Genomic DNA, 15763 nt, shown 5'->3' on the forward strand with positions numbered 1-15763 from the left:
TAAAATAAAATAGCAGATGACAGCTAGCATCACCTGACTATTTTATGGTAGGTCGTGATTGCATTTGAAAGATTTTTGGAATTTTGTAATTTAGAAATTCGTCTACAAACCAAATACGAAAATTAGCCTAATAAATAGGTTTTCATAGAAAACGTTACATCTAGGTTAAAAAATTAATAAAGCAATATAATTTGTTTAAAAATATTCACTACCTCTGGCTCATAAATTAACAATGTGCTATCATATCTTTTATTATTTATATAAGTAAGTTATCAAATTATTTGTTTTGCCTTATCACAACAAACTCAATAATTTTCTGCAAAGGGTATATTTTATATTTTGTAAAACAATATAGATATGCAGCAATAGATGTTATCTTTTAGTAAATAGCAATATAACCACATGAAATTTTCAAATTTATAAACATAAGAAGAAACCCGCCACATATTCGATTTTAATGAATAATCGAATCACACAATTTTCCTTTGACTCCTATTTGCATTTACATGGTACATAGACACCGCGCCGGATCGACGGATCGTCAATTACACGGAGGCTAGATTATGGTGCCATTTACAATTTTATTAGGAATTTCTATCTTAGGCCATTTTGAAAAAACCCGCGGATTCATTAAGTACTTACTTAGTGAACAACATTTTTCTTTTCTTTGGTACTTATCTACCTGAAATAATATTTATTATAGTGGCAACATTCTTATTTTGTATTTTTAATTTTTGAGAAATGTCAATGTCATTTTGAACTTTGATTTCTTAGAAGTTTACGAAATGCGGGATGTTTTAATTTATTTGAAATTATATTGTAATTGTAGTCCCGTTTAAAAGTATAAGTACATGGTTTTTATATCATAAAATGAATTGTTTACAAATAAATATGCTAAAAACAGCGAGTTACGTATTGAAAATCGTTTATCCAAGTTATAATACAAATGGATTTATTGTACATTTATATATAAAGTATTGTGTGGAAACAGACTTCAAAAAGAAATATCCGCGCCAATGCATCCGTGGATTTAAATTTAAGGTTATACCCGAAGAATTGCACGGACGTTTGGTGAATTTGTCTTTTTCTGATTCAGATTTAAACGATTGCCACCACCAAGTTATAGTGCCAAAAGAATTGTTCGGAAAATTATACGCAGAGGACATATTTTACAGAGATGGCAACTCATTGTGGGTGTCTTTGAGAGTGCCTGATGTGAAAAGAATGTTTAAGGGCATCGTTGAAAAACAGAATGATATAAAAAACATAAAGAATTATTTGGCTATCAATTCAGCGTCCTGTAATTTGTCCGACAATTTGAAAAAGAACAAACCATATTTTACGATCGCCAGTGCGTTGAGTTTGGCGAACATCTGTAATGAAAGGATTGTGCAAATTGTTCCATTGTCTGATAATTCATGCGATTGTATATATTTGACGGAAACACATATTTTTAATTTAGATAATATCTTGGGTTCAAAGTATTTATCCGATCCGTTTGGTTTGCAATTTTTTCATATCCAATCCCGGGATTTTGGTCCCAGCATCGCTTCTCAAATGGTGATCCAAATGGTTAATTCATCTCCGTATATCGGGACTGATCTCTTAGACGTCATGCTGAGCAATTATTTCAAAACGCCGAGATTTTTACACGAAAATGATTACTTCGGAATCACCGTTAGCCAGGAGTTCGCTGGGCATCTTTACATGAAGTACTTCAGCGTGTTGAAACATATCCCGAATATCTACTTTAGATGTTTACAACTGAAATCTAAAGTACCTAAACACCCCCATCAGACAAATTCAACTGTCAACGTCGGATGTTTTGTTGTTAAGGGTGAAACAGAACTGCGACAAGAGCAACACTTTAATTCATTGATACCTCAAAGAAGATTAATTTCTGTGAATTTAGAAGAAAAAAGTGCAACAATTCACAGAAAATATATCGATTCCTGCCCTTTTGGTCTTTCTAAATATTTGGAGGAAATGTTGCTTGCCATTAAGCCTTTCGTTTTGGATAAAAAAGGTAAATCATTTCATTTTCGTACAATATATAGAAGCGAAGCATGGAGTTTTCTATCACAAACTAATGAAACGACATGTCGCTCACTCCTTTCAAGAACGTCATAAATCAAGAAACTTGATTTTTCAGTAGAACGTTTTTAAAGTTTAGCAATATAATACAATGTATTAAAAATGAATATCAAGCCACTTATTGAACTTTTTACTGTGCAACAGATCTTTTTAGGTAAAACCTGAATGTTTTTTCTCCATTTGAAAAATATTTAGTATATTTCAAAAAAATACTTAAACAAAACCTTTTCTTCAAAATGCAAAAACAACACTTTCTGCCCTGTAGCGGGTAAATATTAAGTTAAAAATATGCCGCTTTTGCTGGGATATAGTACATTTTCTGTGCATTCCGAAAACATGCACAACTGAAAATTGACGATTTTAGATTTATGACGTTCTCGAAAGGAGTGAGCGATATGATAGCAATGTAATGAAATGGGTGAAAAAATTACAAGGGGAAACACGGTCATTTAGATGAAAAATCAACTCATTTATTTTTTTACATAAATGTTAGTAATATTAGTGTATAACCACTCACTGATTGAGTAGTTATACACTAATTTTACATACCAACATTTTTGTAAAAATATAAATAAGTAAAAATGACTAACTACAAAGTAAATGCTTTAAATATTAATAATAATGAGAGAAATTAACTTTTCTGATAATTTTATTTGAAATTCAACTTTTTGTCATCACAAAAATTTGGGACACGCAGACAGATGCTGTAGGTGCTTGACTGTGAAACTGGCAGTGCAGGTTCAATCAATTCCCCGAACTTGCAAAAATTACTTGAGAAACCAATTTTATGTTGTATGTAAGATTCATATTAATAAGATTATAAGTGAATTAGGATTGCGGCTCTAACTAGAAATGTGACTAATACTTTTAACGGTCATCTTTACTTTTTTGTATGGTACCTATTCATTACTTTTTCTCCTATTATATCATTTTCCAGATAAAGTTTTTGATGTCAAATTGTCAAATATATTAGGAGCTAGAAAAACGCAATATGCAACCAATTTTTTGCACTGATTGGCAAAAATCAATTAAAATAATGACTCAAGTATTTTGTGTATTAAAAGCATCGAAAACTTGTGGTGTGGTAATAAACACACTTTAAATGACAATGTATTAATTCTTTTAGTGAATTTACTCCACAAAGAATTGAAGTGTGTGGTCCAACCAGTATTCCTGCTTCGTGCGGAGTTAGGAGCGGGAGGCCAGATATTATGTACCCGCCTCGCTGAATACTTGGGACTCCACTACAGTTCCGAAACATGTCGCCGCATAATGTGCACAACAGCAAAACAAACGGAGGCAAAAATTGATGCCTTGCTTCAGAAGGCTAAAAGTCTTTCCCCTGTTTTGATACATCTACAAGACTTTGATGTAAGTGAAAATTCCTTTTGTAATTCCTTAGTTTTTACTTAAATATAATACATGTAATAATTGTTGTATAAAATAATAATCTCTTTTAAGCATATTAAACAAGGATGAACATATTAGACAAGGAATTTTACATCAGCCTGAAGTATTCCAGATATCAGTTATATTTGTTTAATATCCTATTATTATTAGGACCTGAGGTGGAGAACTGATGACCTTTTCTTCATATAATTATTACTCATGTTAATGCAATGCCCTATATACTATTGGCTACAATAAGGGTCAGAAGAAGAATTATAAATTTCCGCTTCCATATTATACTGGTTATTGGTTATGTATAAAAGAGATTTTTCACTCGATAATTCATTTTTAATTACCCCGGAATGTCACCTGAATTGCAAAACTGATAACTTTGTACTATTATAATTATCAATCAAGTTAACATTCAGTTGATTTGATGAAGTACTCGATATTTGAGAAGCACGGAAAATGTTCCACTCAATGGAGTGTAGATAAGTGTAATTATAGTGTATAAAACTTTTCTCTTTTTCTAAGCGTCTTAAACATCTTTGTTTCAAACTATTGTATTTAAAAATCTTAAATTTGCTTAGCTTTTAGGTATGGACCCAGAAAAAAATGAAGACTCGAGAATCGTTGACAGTTTTGTTAAAAAATTGAAAGACTTGTACGAGAATTATACGAAATTCCCCATAATTGTGATTGCGAGCTGCGATACTTCCGTCGAACTCAAATCTAACCTGCGAAGAATATTTTTGGAGGAATTCAAAATCGTGAGTCCTAATAAGCAAGAAAGATTAAGGATTCTTTCTTGGCTCTCTGTTACAAAGAACATGTCATTTTGTGATGAAGATTTTAATTGTCTTTTGCCTAAAGAAAATGCAAATATACATTTGAGTAAATGCATAGATATTCCCGAAAGAACAAACAAGAAAGAAAATAAATCTAAATTGAAAGGTGTCGGGAAAAAATCAAAGCTGAAAACTCTAGAAAATTCTATTTCATCTGATGAAATTGTTAAATTAGATCATAAAAAGAGTTTGGATGAAGCTGACAGTTATCTTCACGAGACCGCCTTAGATATACTCAATAAAATTTCGTCTAAAACGGACAGTTTTGTATTCGGCGATTTAGACACTTTAACAAATTTAGCTCTTATAAATGGATACACGGCCCGGAATGCAACGACCAGAATTGATGAACAATGTAACGGAGAAATCGAACCAGCCAAAATGGGACCAGTACGAGAAAAAGATTTTGAAAATGCTTTGGGTAATGATAAAACAGAATATCCCTTTTCAAATATCGCTCACTCCTTTCAAGAACGTCATAAATAAAAAATCGTCAATTTTCAGTTGTGCATGTTTTCAAAATGCCCAGAAAATGTACTGTATCCCAGCAAAAGCAGCATATTTTTAACTTAATATTTACCCGCTACAGGGCAGAATGTTTTGTTTTTGCATTTTGAAGAAAAGGTATTGTTTAATTATTTTTTTAAATATACAATATTTTTCAAATGGAGAAAAAACCTTTAGGTTTTACCTAAAAAGATCTGTTGCACAGTAAAAAGTTCAATAAGTGGCTTGATATTTATTTTTAATACATTGTATTATATTTTTATACTTTAAAAACTGCTGAAAAATCAAGTTTTTTTTATTTATGACGTTCTTGAAAGGAGTGAGCAATATATCACTTGTTATTGTAATTATTTCATAAATTAACACGGTTTTGTGTTGTAGAAACCATGCGTGTTATACAGAGCAGTAAATTGGGTACACTAAAGATTCCAAACGTCAACTGGGAGGATATCGGCGGCCTTGAAGATCTCAAGAAAGAAATATTCCGTACTATCGAACTGCCTTTGAAGTTTCCTCATTTGTTGGTCAACAGTGGTCTCAAAAGATCAGGTAAAAAAATCATTTCAAATAAGTAATAAAAAAAAACTAATCTGCTTTTCTTAGTGTAGTAGTTTGCTCATTTGGCTGTCGTGCTGAAAGCTAAGAAGTTGTTATTTAATTAAGTTTTTTTTATTTGATCGCCTATCACCAGTTGACAGTACTTGGTCATTCATTTAATTTGTGTAAATTCTAAGGTCTTTTGCTGTGGGGACCTCCTGGATGCGGGAAGACTCTGGTTGCCCGAGCCATCTCCTCTCAACTCCGCGCCGCCTTCCTGAGCGTCAAGGGTCCCGAACTGCTTGACATGTACGTGGGACAGTCGGAAAGGAACATGAGAGACAGTAAATAATCCCTTTGCTAACTGCATTCTAAACAGTCCACATTCTTTTTTCGTATTTTTCCTTAGGACCCATCACAGTTATGAACTCTTTTTTTTTTTTAATAAAAAAGATAAATATTTGTGTTTTTATTATTTACAAAAATACTTCAGTTTCATACTATTTCTGTGAGCCTAAGCGGCTCATTATTAGAAATAGGTATCAAACTGTGGTAGAGTGGGTTTGAACCAAGAAACTCTGACTCAAGAGCCCGCGACACTAACCACGGGTCCACAACCCAGCCACAACCTCTTAGAATCTTGATTTGTTGATTTTACATTGAATTAGTCAGGACCTTTTATTTATTGTTTTGGCATTTACTTTGTGGTAAGACATGATGAAATTGTAAAAGAAAAACACTTGATTTCTACCACTTGAGTTTATTTTATTATAACAACTAGTTTCAAGATGGAAGCATAGCTTCCGAAACTAGTCTTTATAATAAAATAAACTCATGTGGTAAAAAACAAGTGCTTTTCTTTTACAATGTCTGAATGTGTTAATTATTACTCCCATTTCATTACATTTTAGTTTTCTACTGACTATATAGCTTTTTCCACTTTAATTTTGTTTGACCAATTTCTTCATTAGGTTTGTTGACTGACTCAGTTGGCATTTAGTACTTGCTACAAGCTGCGTAATACAATTTCCACACAAATATGTACTTAGGTTTTTTGGTACCCCCCTTTCGGATCAGTACGCGAAAGGTTAACATTTAAGAGGAAGCGTTTTGCAGTAAAGCTATACCAAGGGTAAAAAAACTCTTCATCATTAAAAAAAAATTCATAGACAAAGCTACAATGGGCAGAGTATAACAATCGCAAAGGTTTTAACCCTTTCCGGTCCTATGTCGAATCTCATTCGACATGGATTTTTTATCTTAGGTCCCATGTCGGATGTTATTCCACATTTTTTTCATCTTTAGTATTATGTATTTATTTAAATTCCAAGCTTACATTTTTGTCACTCGTATCTATTACAACAGTGTGTAGAGCAGAGGACAAAAGATTTTTTCCAATTGTAACTGTCTACCTAGATATTTTTTTTTAATTTGGGGACCGGAAAGGGTTAAAGAGTTGTGTATTTTGTAAGTAACGACAGTATTGCAATTTGATTTTAGTGTTCGCTATGGCCAGAGCGTCGGCTCCGTGCGTGATATTCCTGGACGAGGCGGAAGCAGCTGCCGGGGCTCGAGGGGCTTCGGGAGACGCGGGCGGAGCGGCCGACCGCCTCGTGAGCCAGCTCCTGGCTGAACTCGATGGAGTTGCAGCGGCACAGGCCGACTCACAAACTAGTAATTATAACTTAACACACTATCTGCGGGCGGATTCGTGCTCATAATAGAGATAAACATCTCTGAAAAGAAGTGATAACATTTAACCATACTGTATACATCGATATGAGATCCAAAGATGCCGCAAAAGTCATGCGTAAAAATGACTTACACGCAATTTACGATGAGTCGAGTGAAAAGGTAAAACTACCCTTCCCGCCCAACACCACCAGTCAAGTGAAACGGTTCCCGCAGATAGTGTGTTCTTAGTAATGCTTGTTTTCTTTACCACCGATTGTCCATTGGATGAAAACCACTATTATTAACCGTTATATATCATTTTTTGACATCTCAACATAGATGGAATATGGAAGTTTGGGGATGCTGGTTTAAGTGATCACTTTACACACGTGTAACAATCACCAATTCTACCCATGATTGACGTCCAGACTACTTAAATTCTTGAAAGTTCTATATATGTATATGATCCAATTTCGAAACATTGTGCTTAGATCACTAGAATTTCACTAGAGACATCTATTGGTGAGATGAAAGAAGCATCTCACCAATAGATGTCTTTTTATTGAGCAGAAACTCTTTAATTTGTAACTGTTTTAGTGCTTTTTAGTAAGATTTTTTTCTTATATACATATATAATGTGCTATTGATGACTTTTTTGCTAAAAGGGTTTATTTATTTAGAATCATACTGGATAGATGTCCCCCTGATGGTGTTGTGTTTCTAGGTACTGTAATAGTGATAGCGGCGACTAACCGGCCGGATCTTGTGGAACCGGCGTTACTGCGTCCCGGCCGGCTTGACAAGCTACTGTACGTCGGACCTTATGAGGGAAACACCAACAAGGTCCGTGTTCTGAAGGCTTCCTGTCGCGGGTAAATCGCTTTTAAATATTGAACATCATTATTAGGTAGCACTTGCTGTACCAGAGACTGTTTGCGATGAGTCCTTCAGTTTTTCAGACACATGTTTTTTAATTTTTATAATCAACTATACTATATATGTGGAGGTCCTCACCAAAACGTTACATTTCCATTATAAATGATTTTAAGTAATCAGGATTTCTAGCCTGTAAAATTGTTATGTTTTGGGGCGATTTAATGATTTCATATTGGCTTAACACAGATTGGTCACGTTTTGTCGGAACTTTAATTAAGATTTTGATAGAATACAGTAAACAGAACAGATTTGCATTTAAAAGATATTTTTGTGCATTATTGGAAATAATGCCGAAATAATGTCCGCCTCCGTAGTGTAATGGTCAGCACGCTCGGCTACCGTTCTAGAGGTCCCGGGTTCAATTCCCAGGGGGGTAAAATAAATATAAGTGATTCTTTCACTGAAATATTTATTCAATATTACCCTGGACTGGTACCTGAAGGGGAGGGCTGATCACTTTATCTTCATCAACAATCAAAATAACACTGCGTTTATATGAAGCAGTGCCCTATGCACCACTGGGGTGCGGATAAGGGTTTCATTATTATTGGAAATGTTACCTTTTGGTGAGGACCTCCACATATATGAGCTTATTTTTATTTATTTATATTTTATTTTATTTTATATGGTATGTTTTATCTAGTACATACGAAATACGAATGATACATACCATTCTTTTTAACGCTGTACCTTTAAAAAAAAAGGGACTAGTTCTAGTGCTTTGGAGAGGTACTTACACTGTTATGTTTCAAATGATAGTTTAAATAATTTTCAAATCTTACATATACATACATATATGAATGATATGGAGAGGTTCTTACACTGTTATGCTTCAAATGATAGTTTAAATAATTTCCAAATCTTACATATACATACATATATGAATGATATGGAGAGGTTCTTACACTGTTATGCTTCAAATGATAGTTTAAATAATTTCCAAATCTTACATATACATACATATATGAATGATATGGAGATGTTCTTACACTGTTATTTCAAATGATAGTTGAATTTCAAAATCTTACATACTCAACTTTTTAAGGCCACAAAAAATTGAATGATGGTATTGTCTAATATCGGATAATGTTTCACATATCGCTCACTCCTTTCGAGAATGTCATATATAAAAAAATCATCAATTTTCATTTGTGAATGTTTTCGGAATGCCCAGAAAATGTACTATATCCCAGCAAAAGCCGCATATTTTTAACTTTATATTTACCCGCTACAGGGCAGAAAGTATTGTTTTTGCATTTTGAAGAAAAGGGATTGTTTAAATATTTTTTAAAAATACTAAATATTTTTCAAATGGACAAAAAACATTCAGGTTTTACCTAAAAGATCTGTTGCACAGTAAAAAGTTCAATAAGTGGCTTGATATTTATTTTTAATACATTATATTATATTTTTAGACTTTAATAATGATCTCCTGAAAAATCAAGTTTTTAGATTTATGACATTGTTGAAAGGAGTGAGCGATATGAAATCAGTAGTGCCAATAACTGAGGGGTGCTAACTATACTCCCGTTCACCCTGTAAACAGGTTAAAATATTTAATTTTTATTCAGTTTATTTGTTTATATTCTAGGTTTAACTTGTCCAGCTGCGTAAGTTTGGAAGACATCTCGGGTCAGCTGCCCGACAGATGTACCGGTGCTGACTTGGCCTCTGTTGTCAACAAGGCCAGAAAAAGTGCCTTGGCGAGAACTGTCCAAACTGCCAAAACTGGTACTAATGATTCCTATTTTATCTTTGTTACATTTAACACACTCAAGACAAAAAATGTAATCTACCCGTTTGGTCTATTGATGCTTAAGGACGGGAAGTGAATTTTTACCTTCTGCGCCAGCCTCATTTCAAAGTCAGAACAAAAGAAATTATTTAATGTTTTTATATGAATATTATGTACCAATCTCTTTTAAAGGTTTAAACTATATCTACATAATTGTTAAATCCAGCGGTCCGCAGGTGTAAAAAAACACCCATCGGAAATGTGTTAATAAATATTTACCTTCAAAATAATAAAAAATTGAAAACTAACTTACCATCACACCGTAGAGAGAATAGAATGTCAGAACCGATCTTTGCAAGCAATCTTCACCTTTTTCACATTGATGCATCGAAATTAAAGGACAATTTTGATTAACATGTTTTGTTGGGAAACATATCGCTCACTCCTTTCAAGAACGTCATAAATAAAAAAACTTGATTTTTCAGGAGAATGTTTTTAATGTTTAAAAATACAATACAATGTAATAAAAATAAATATGTATCAAGCCACTTACAGCTTTTTACTGTGCAACAGATCTTTTTCGGTGAAACCTGAAGGTTTTTTCTCCATTTGAAAAATATTTAGTATATTTATATAAATAATTAAACAATATCTTTTCTTCGAAATGTAAAAACAACACTTTCTGCCCTGTAGCGGGTAAATATTTAGTCAAAAATATGCCTCTTTTGCTGGAATAAAGTACATTTTCTGGGCATTCCGAAAACACGCACAACTAAAAATTGACAATTTTTGATTTATGACTTTCTTAAAAGAAATGAGCGATATGTGTCATATATTAATATAAATGTTAGATTAATTCACAACTTATAATTTTAAGTGGTAAGTTCATTTGGGGAACACTCTACAACTGTCAGAAGTCTTTATTCAACACCGTCGTCGCGTGGCTGCTATATTTGTATGGATATAGGAGCCGTGTTCAATGCACAGAATGTGTTAATTAGTCTAGTTCCGATCATGTTGGATGGATTATTTTTCATACTGCTCTCTGTCGTAATATTTTATTTTTAGTCATAATAACTTTTAAATATATTAAACTATAATAATGTAATATAAGTATACAACTAAAAAACTTAAAAAAAAAATTGTATCCAAACATTTTCTGACTTCATTGTCCAACGTCATCTCTCAGACCCTATCAGGTATGGTGTATGCAGATTTTTAAATACATTTGAAGATATGAAGATTTAACAACAAAGATGTAGGTATTTTAAACACAGCTTTGTATTCAATATTGAATTATATTAATACATTCCATCTCAAATATTGAAAACTTTCAGTGTTTTTGTGCTGTTATTAACTATGTATTAAAAAAAATCATGGAGACATTACACAACCCTGTTTAATACCTTTAGGAATTTCAAATCACAATGCGAAAGAGCCATTTACCTAATGCATGCAGTGCTGTTCTCATTCAAGACTGAAATGCTTTGGGCAAGTATTTTTTATAGTTGATAATGTAAAGTTATGCATTTATTTTTGTTTATTTATTTCAGGGGGGAAAGATCCATCTGTTCTTACTGAAGAAGATATTGTAATCAAAAGTGAAGATTTCCAGAAAGCGATAACGACATTCGTCCCATCAATTTCAAAACGAGAAATGGACCACTATGAATCATTGAGAAATAAACTGTCATAAAACTTATATAATTTTTATACAATTTCCATAAGCATATATAATTTTTTATGAATTTGTCTGAAAATAAAAGGAAGACTTCTATATATTTTGTACAAAATTTACTATATTTGTTCTTCTTTTTCTTTTCTTGTGTTAGATTCAAGAGTCTGTTCATACAGGAGGAGTCTCCTCTTGGGGTGCTGAGATCTTCCTCCTTCTCTTCGGGAAACCTCCCCGGCCGGCATTATCCATTGATTTTGTCATTCAATTTTATACCCCAAAGTTATATTATGATTGCTATTTAATACAGGTTTGTCACTTAAAATCTGATGTTTTACATACTAAATTGGGCCCCTTACAAATCAAATTGGATAGTAAACAAATCAAATTGTATTTCATACAAAAATAGAATTTTTAACCCTTTCCGGTCCCCCAAAAGAAAAAAAATCTAGTTAGACAGATACATTCAAATTGGAAAAACCATTTCGCTCACTCCTTTCAAGAACGTCATAAATAAAAAAACTTGATTTTTCAGGAGAACGTTTTTAAAGTTTAAAAATATAATACAATGTTTTCAAAATAAATATCAAGCCACTTACTGAACTGTGCAACACATCTTTTTAGGTAAAACCTGAAGGTTTTTTCTCCATTTGAAAAATATTTAGTATATTTAAAAAATAATTAAGCAATACCATTTGTTCGAAATGCAAAAACAACACTTTCTGCCCTGTAGCGGGTAAATATTAAGTTAAAAATATGCCTCTTTTGCTGGGATATGGTACATTTTCTGGGCATTCCGAAAACATGCACAACTGAAAATTGACGATTTTAGATTTATGACGTTCTTGAAAGGAGTGAGCGGTTTGTCCTCTGCTCCACATACTGTTGTATAGATACGAGTGACAAAAATAAGCTTGGAATTTAAATTACTAATACTAATGATGAAAAAAATGTCGAATAACATCCAACATGGGACCTAAAAGGAAAAAATCGATGTTGAATGAGATTCGACATTGGACCAGTAAGGGACCATATTAGTAATACATATACCGTCAGTGTGAATACCTGCTCACATCTTTTATTCTTAAGACTAGCAAGTGCGTTAGTTGTCAATTTGGCAAGCCTGTGAGGTGCGCTGTCCAAAGTCTATGCGCGCAATGTGTACTTCAGTTTTCAGAAAAGATTTTTACTCCTTCTAACTTTTTTATAAAATAAAATAAAGTCTAATTTGATTTATAAGATGTCCAATTTCGTTTGTATAGCGTCCAATTTCAAGTGAAACACCTGTACCAACTGTTGATGTTTCTCCTACAGAAATTTTGTGATAATCTGTCCTAATTTTCTTTTTACCAATATGTTGACGTGCCCTACGTAAAGTGCTATAACTACATTTTTGTCAATTTTGAGATATTTGGTATATGTTATCAATTGACCGTTATCTACAAATAATGCCTAGTTTTCAGCATATAAGACGCTATCTACATCGAATTTTCGAAATGAACTTAAGTCCTAAAACGCTAACTACTTAATTTTGACGTAGAATAAAATTTTAAAACGATTTGATACATTATCTTTTGGTGTTTTTGAATGCATAATACTAGTTTAGAATTTCAGATAAAACCGTTAATTAATAAATAAAAATACGTTGAAAAAATCTTCTAAGCTCTCTCCTGTAAAGTATCCGATTTGCAGATAGAGTGCTTTACGTAGGGGTTGTCGATGTAAAAGGCATGGGCATAACTTTAGATAAAAGGTTCAATAAAATGAAAGATGTTTTTATTTCAATAGATGTTTATTTTGCTAAAATAGATACGGCCATCATTTCAAATTACAATGAAATGATAAAACAAACATAAAATGAACATTTTAAATATTGGGTTCATTTCAAGGCAAGATCGCTTTATTATATTCACACATTGATTTGAATTTTATAATGCTTTCCTACAAAGCAATTTTTGGTATTAAAATTTAAATTTAAAACATAACCCTATTAAGTATAACACAGTTATAGGCATAAATAAACCTCTAAAATAAAATATTTTACGATGTAAATAAATTGTATATAATCATAATATAAAAATATCTAAAACATTGTTTAGATGGTTTTAATAATCACACTTAATAAATATCTGTGTATATTTATATCGCTATCTTTGGATAAGTATAAAATCATATATCGCGGCTACAGAATGCAAGTGTTGTTTTGCAAAAAAAGTGTACGGGAATATAAGTAATAATGCTTAGATCTTTAGAGGTTATATTGTCATATACTTTTTTCGCAAATTTAACACTCAAATTCTGACACCATGTACCTACATAAGAGTTTGGATTTATCATGTAAAAAAAACACACACAAACACATAATTTAATATTTGTCGAATTGTGGTCCCGTGGTTAGTGTCGCGGGTTCTGAGTCTAAGTTTCTGGGTTTGAACCCACTCTAGTACATACAACTACATACCTATTTTTAATGATGAGCCGCTTAGGCCTACAAAATAGTATCAAATTGAAATATTCATATATATATCGCTCACTCCTTTCAACAACGTCATATATAAAAAATTGTCAATTTTCAGTTGTGCATATTTTCGGAATGCCCAGAAAATGTACTACATCCCAGCAAAAGAGGCATAATTTTAACTTGATATTTACCTATAACTTGATATTTACATAATTTTAACTGCTACAGGGTGGAAAGTGTTCTTTTTGCATTTTGAAGAAAAGGTATTGTTTTTTTTTTTTTGGAATATACTTGATATTTTTCAAATGGAGAAAAAACCTTCAGGTTTTACCTAAAAAGATCTGTTGCACAGTAAAAAGTTCAAATGGAGAAAAAACCTTCATATATAAGTGGCTTGATATTTATTTTTAATACATTTTATTATATTTTTAAACTTTAAAAACGATCTCCTGAAAAATGGACTTTTTTGATTTATGACGTTGTTGAAAGGAGTGAGCGATATATGTAAAATAAGAACATAAATATTTTATCTATAACACATTTTTTCTTTTTTATTTCTTTCGCTCATTCACAATTTTTAATATAAAAATCTATGCTTCTTTTTCAAAATGCGTTTCATAGAGACTATCGTACTAAGCTTGTCAGAAATGAAGACTTTAAAGAGCATATGTGGCAAGAGTCTACGAGATAGAATAAGGAACACCAGGATAAGAGAAGTATGCGAGATCGAAGATGTCGTTAGGTGGGAAAGGCAACCAATAAGACAATGGCATGTGGGGACAATGGAACCATCCAGAATCCCCCACATTGCATTGCATGGCTAAAGCCAAGGCAGACGACTCCCGGGCAGACCACTAAAGAGATGGATTGACAGCTTTTAAAAACAGGCCAGATTTGCCTACACCAAGAAGAACAAGATAACAGAGACTCATCTTCAATCTACACATAAAAAATGTACAATACCCATATATTTTCCATCTTCGTAGTCTAGTGGTAAGCGCATTTTTCTACCATGCTGGAGGTCCCAAGTCTTAGTTTGATTACCAAGGGGGCCAAAATAAATACATGTGATTTTTCACTCAAATATTTATACATATTATGTCACTCATGACTGATACCTCAAACACAAGATTCATCACCATTTAGACTTCATGGAATCAATCAATCATATAACACTGTCAAAACGATGTAGTGCTCTACGCACCATTAGTTGCGAGTGAGTATACCTCAAACATGACTGATACCTCAAACGCAAGATTCATCACCATTTAGACTTCATGGAATCAATCATATAACACTGTCAAAGCAGTGCTCTACGCAACATTAGTTGCGAGTGAGGATACCTCAAACATGACTGATACCTCAAACGCAAGATTCATCACCATTTAGACTTCATGGAATCAATCATATAACACTGTCAAAGCAGTGCTCTACGCAACATTAGTTGCGAGTGAGGATACCTTAAACATGACTGATACCTCAAACGCAAGATTCATCACCATTTAGACTTCATGGAATCAATAAATCATATCGCTCACTCCTTTCAAGAACGTCATAAATTAAAATACTTGATTTTTCAGGAGAACGTTATTAAAGTTTGAAAATATAATACAATGAATTAAAAATAAATATCAAGCCACTTGCTGAAATTTTTACTGTGCAACATATCTTTTTAGGTAAAACCTGAAGGTTTTTTCTCCATTTGAAAAATATTTAGTATGTTCAAAAAAATAATTAAAGAATACATTTTCTTCAAAATGCAAAAACAACACTCTCTGCTCTGTAGCGGGTAAATATCAAGTTAAAAATATGCCTCTTCGCTGGGATATAGTACATTTTCTGGGCATTCCGAAAACATGCACAACTGAAAATTGACGATTTTTGATTTATGACGTTCTTGAAAGGAG

At 32.6% G+C, this 15763-nt stretch overlaps 2 protein-coding genes across 3 annotated transcripts in view; one reads left to right on the forward strand and one right to left on the reverse strand.

Moving 5' to 3' along the window:
• The first annotated feature begins 699 nt into the window (after positions 1–699).
• Pex6 (peroxisomal biogenesis factor 6) lies at positions 700–11513 on the forward strand. 2 transcript variants are annotated; one of them, XM_088277123.1, is made up of 9 exons: positions 700–2026; positions 3221–3465; positions 4074–4752; positions 5220–5387; positions 5573–5719; positions 6876–7049; positions 7774–7921; positions 9577–9716; positions 11274–11513. In XM_088277123.1, exons 1-9 carry the CDS (start codon positions 871–873, stop codon positions 11414–11416), a joined length of 3000 nt encoding a protein of 999 aa, XP_088133249.1. In that variant the 5' UTR covers positions 700–870; the 3' UTR covers positions 11417–11513. The 2 variants fall into 2 exon arrangements, with proteins under 2 accessions (XP_088133249.1, XP_088133250.1); XM_088277124.1 differs by lacking the exon at positions 700–2026 and having other exon boundaries at positions 3336–3465; positions 4081–4752.
• A 2612-nt stretch (positions 11514–14125) lies between these two features.
• The window catches only part of LOC148312474 (ATP-binding cassette sub-family G member 1), a 74756-nt gene continuing 73118 nt past the window's right edge, over positions 14126–15763 (reverse strand). The window contains exon 14 of the transcript XR_015839221.1: positions 14126–15393. The gene's annotated coding sequence lies outside the window, so the exon portion shown is untranslated. The remainder of the gene's footprint in view (positions 15394–15763) is intronic.

This window comes from Brachycentrus maculatus, unplaced genomic scaffold (assembly GCF_059751285.1).
Source record: "Brachycentrus maculatus isolate JH-2025_06_01 unplaced genomic scaffold, ASM5975128v1 h1tg000039l, whole genome shotgun sequence".
NCBI classification, from domain to species: Eukaryota; Metazoa; Arthropoda; class Insecta; order Trichoptera; family Brachycentridae; genus Brachycentrus; species Brachycentrus maculatus.

Excerpts from the sequence above, each read along its gene's own strand:
- Pex6 (XM_088277123.1), top strand. The coding sequence starts at position 871 with ATGAATTGTTTACAAATAAATATGCTAAAAACAGCGAGTTACGTATTG. Across the intron at positions 7,922-9,576 it reads CTGAAGGCTTCCTGTCGCGG|GTTTAACTTGTCCAGCTGCG; the intron begins GTAAATCGCTTT and ends TTTATATTCTAG. Across the intron at positions 9,717-11,273 it reads TGTCCAAACTGCCAAAACTG|GGGGGAAAGATCCATCTGTT; the intron begins GTACTAATGATT and ends TATTTATTTCAG.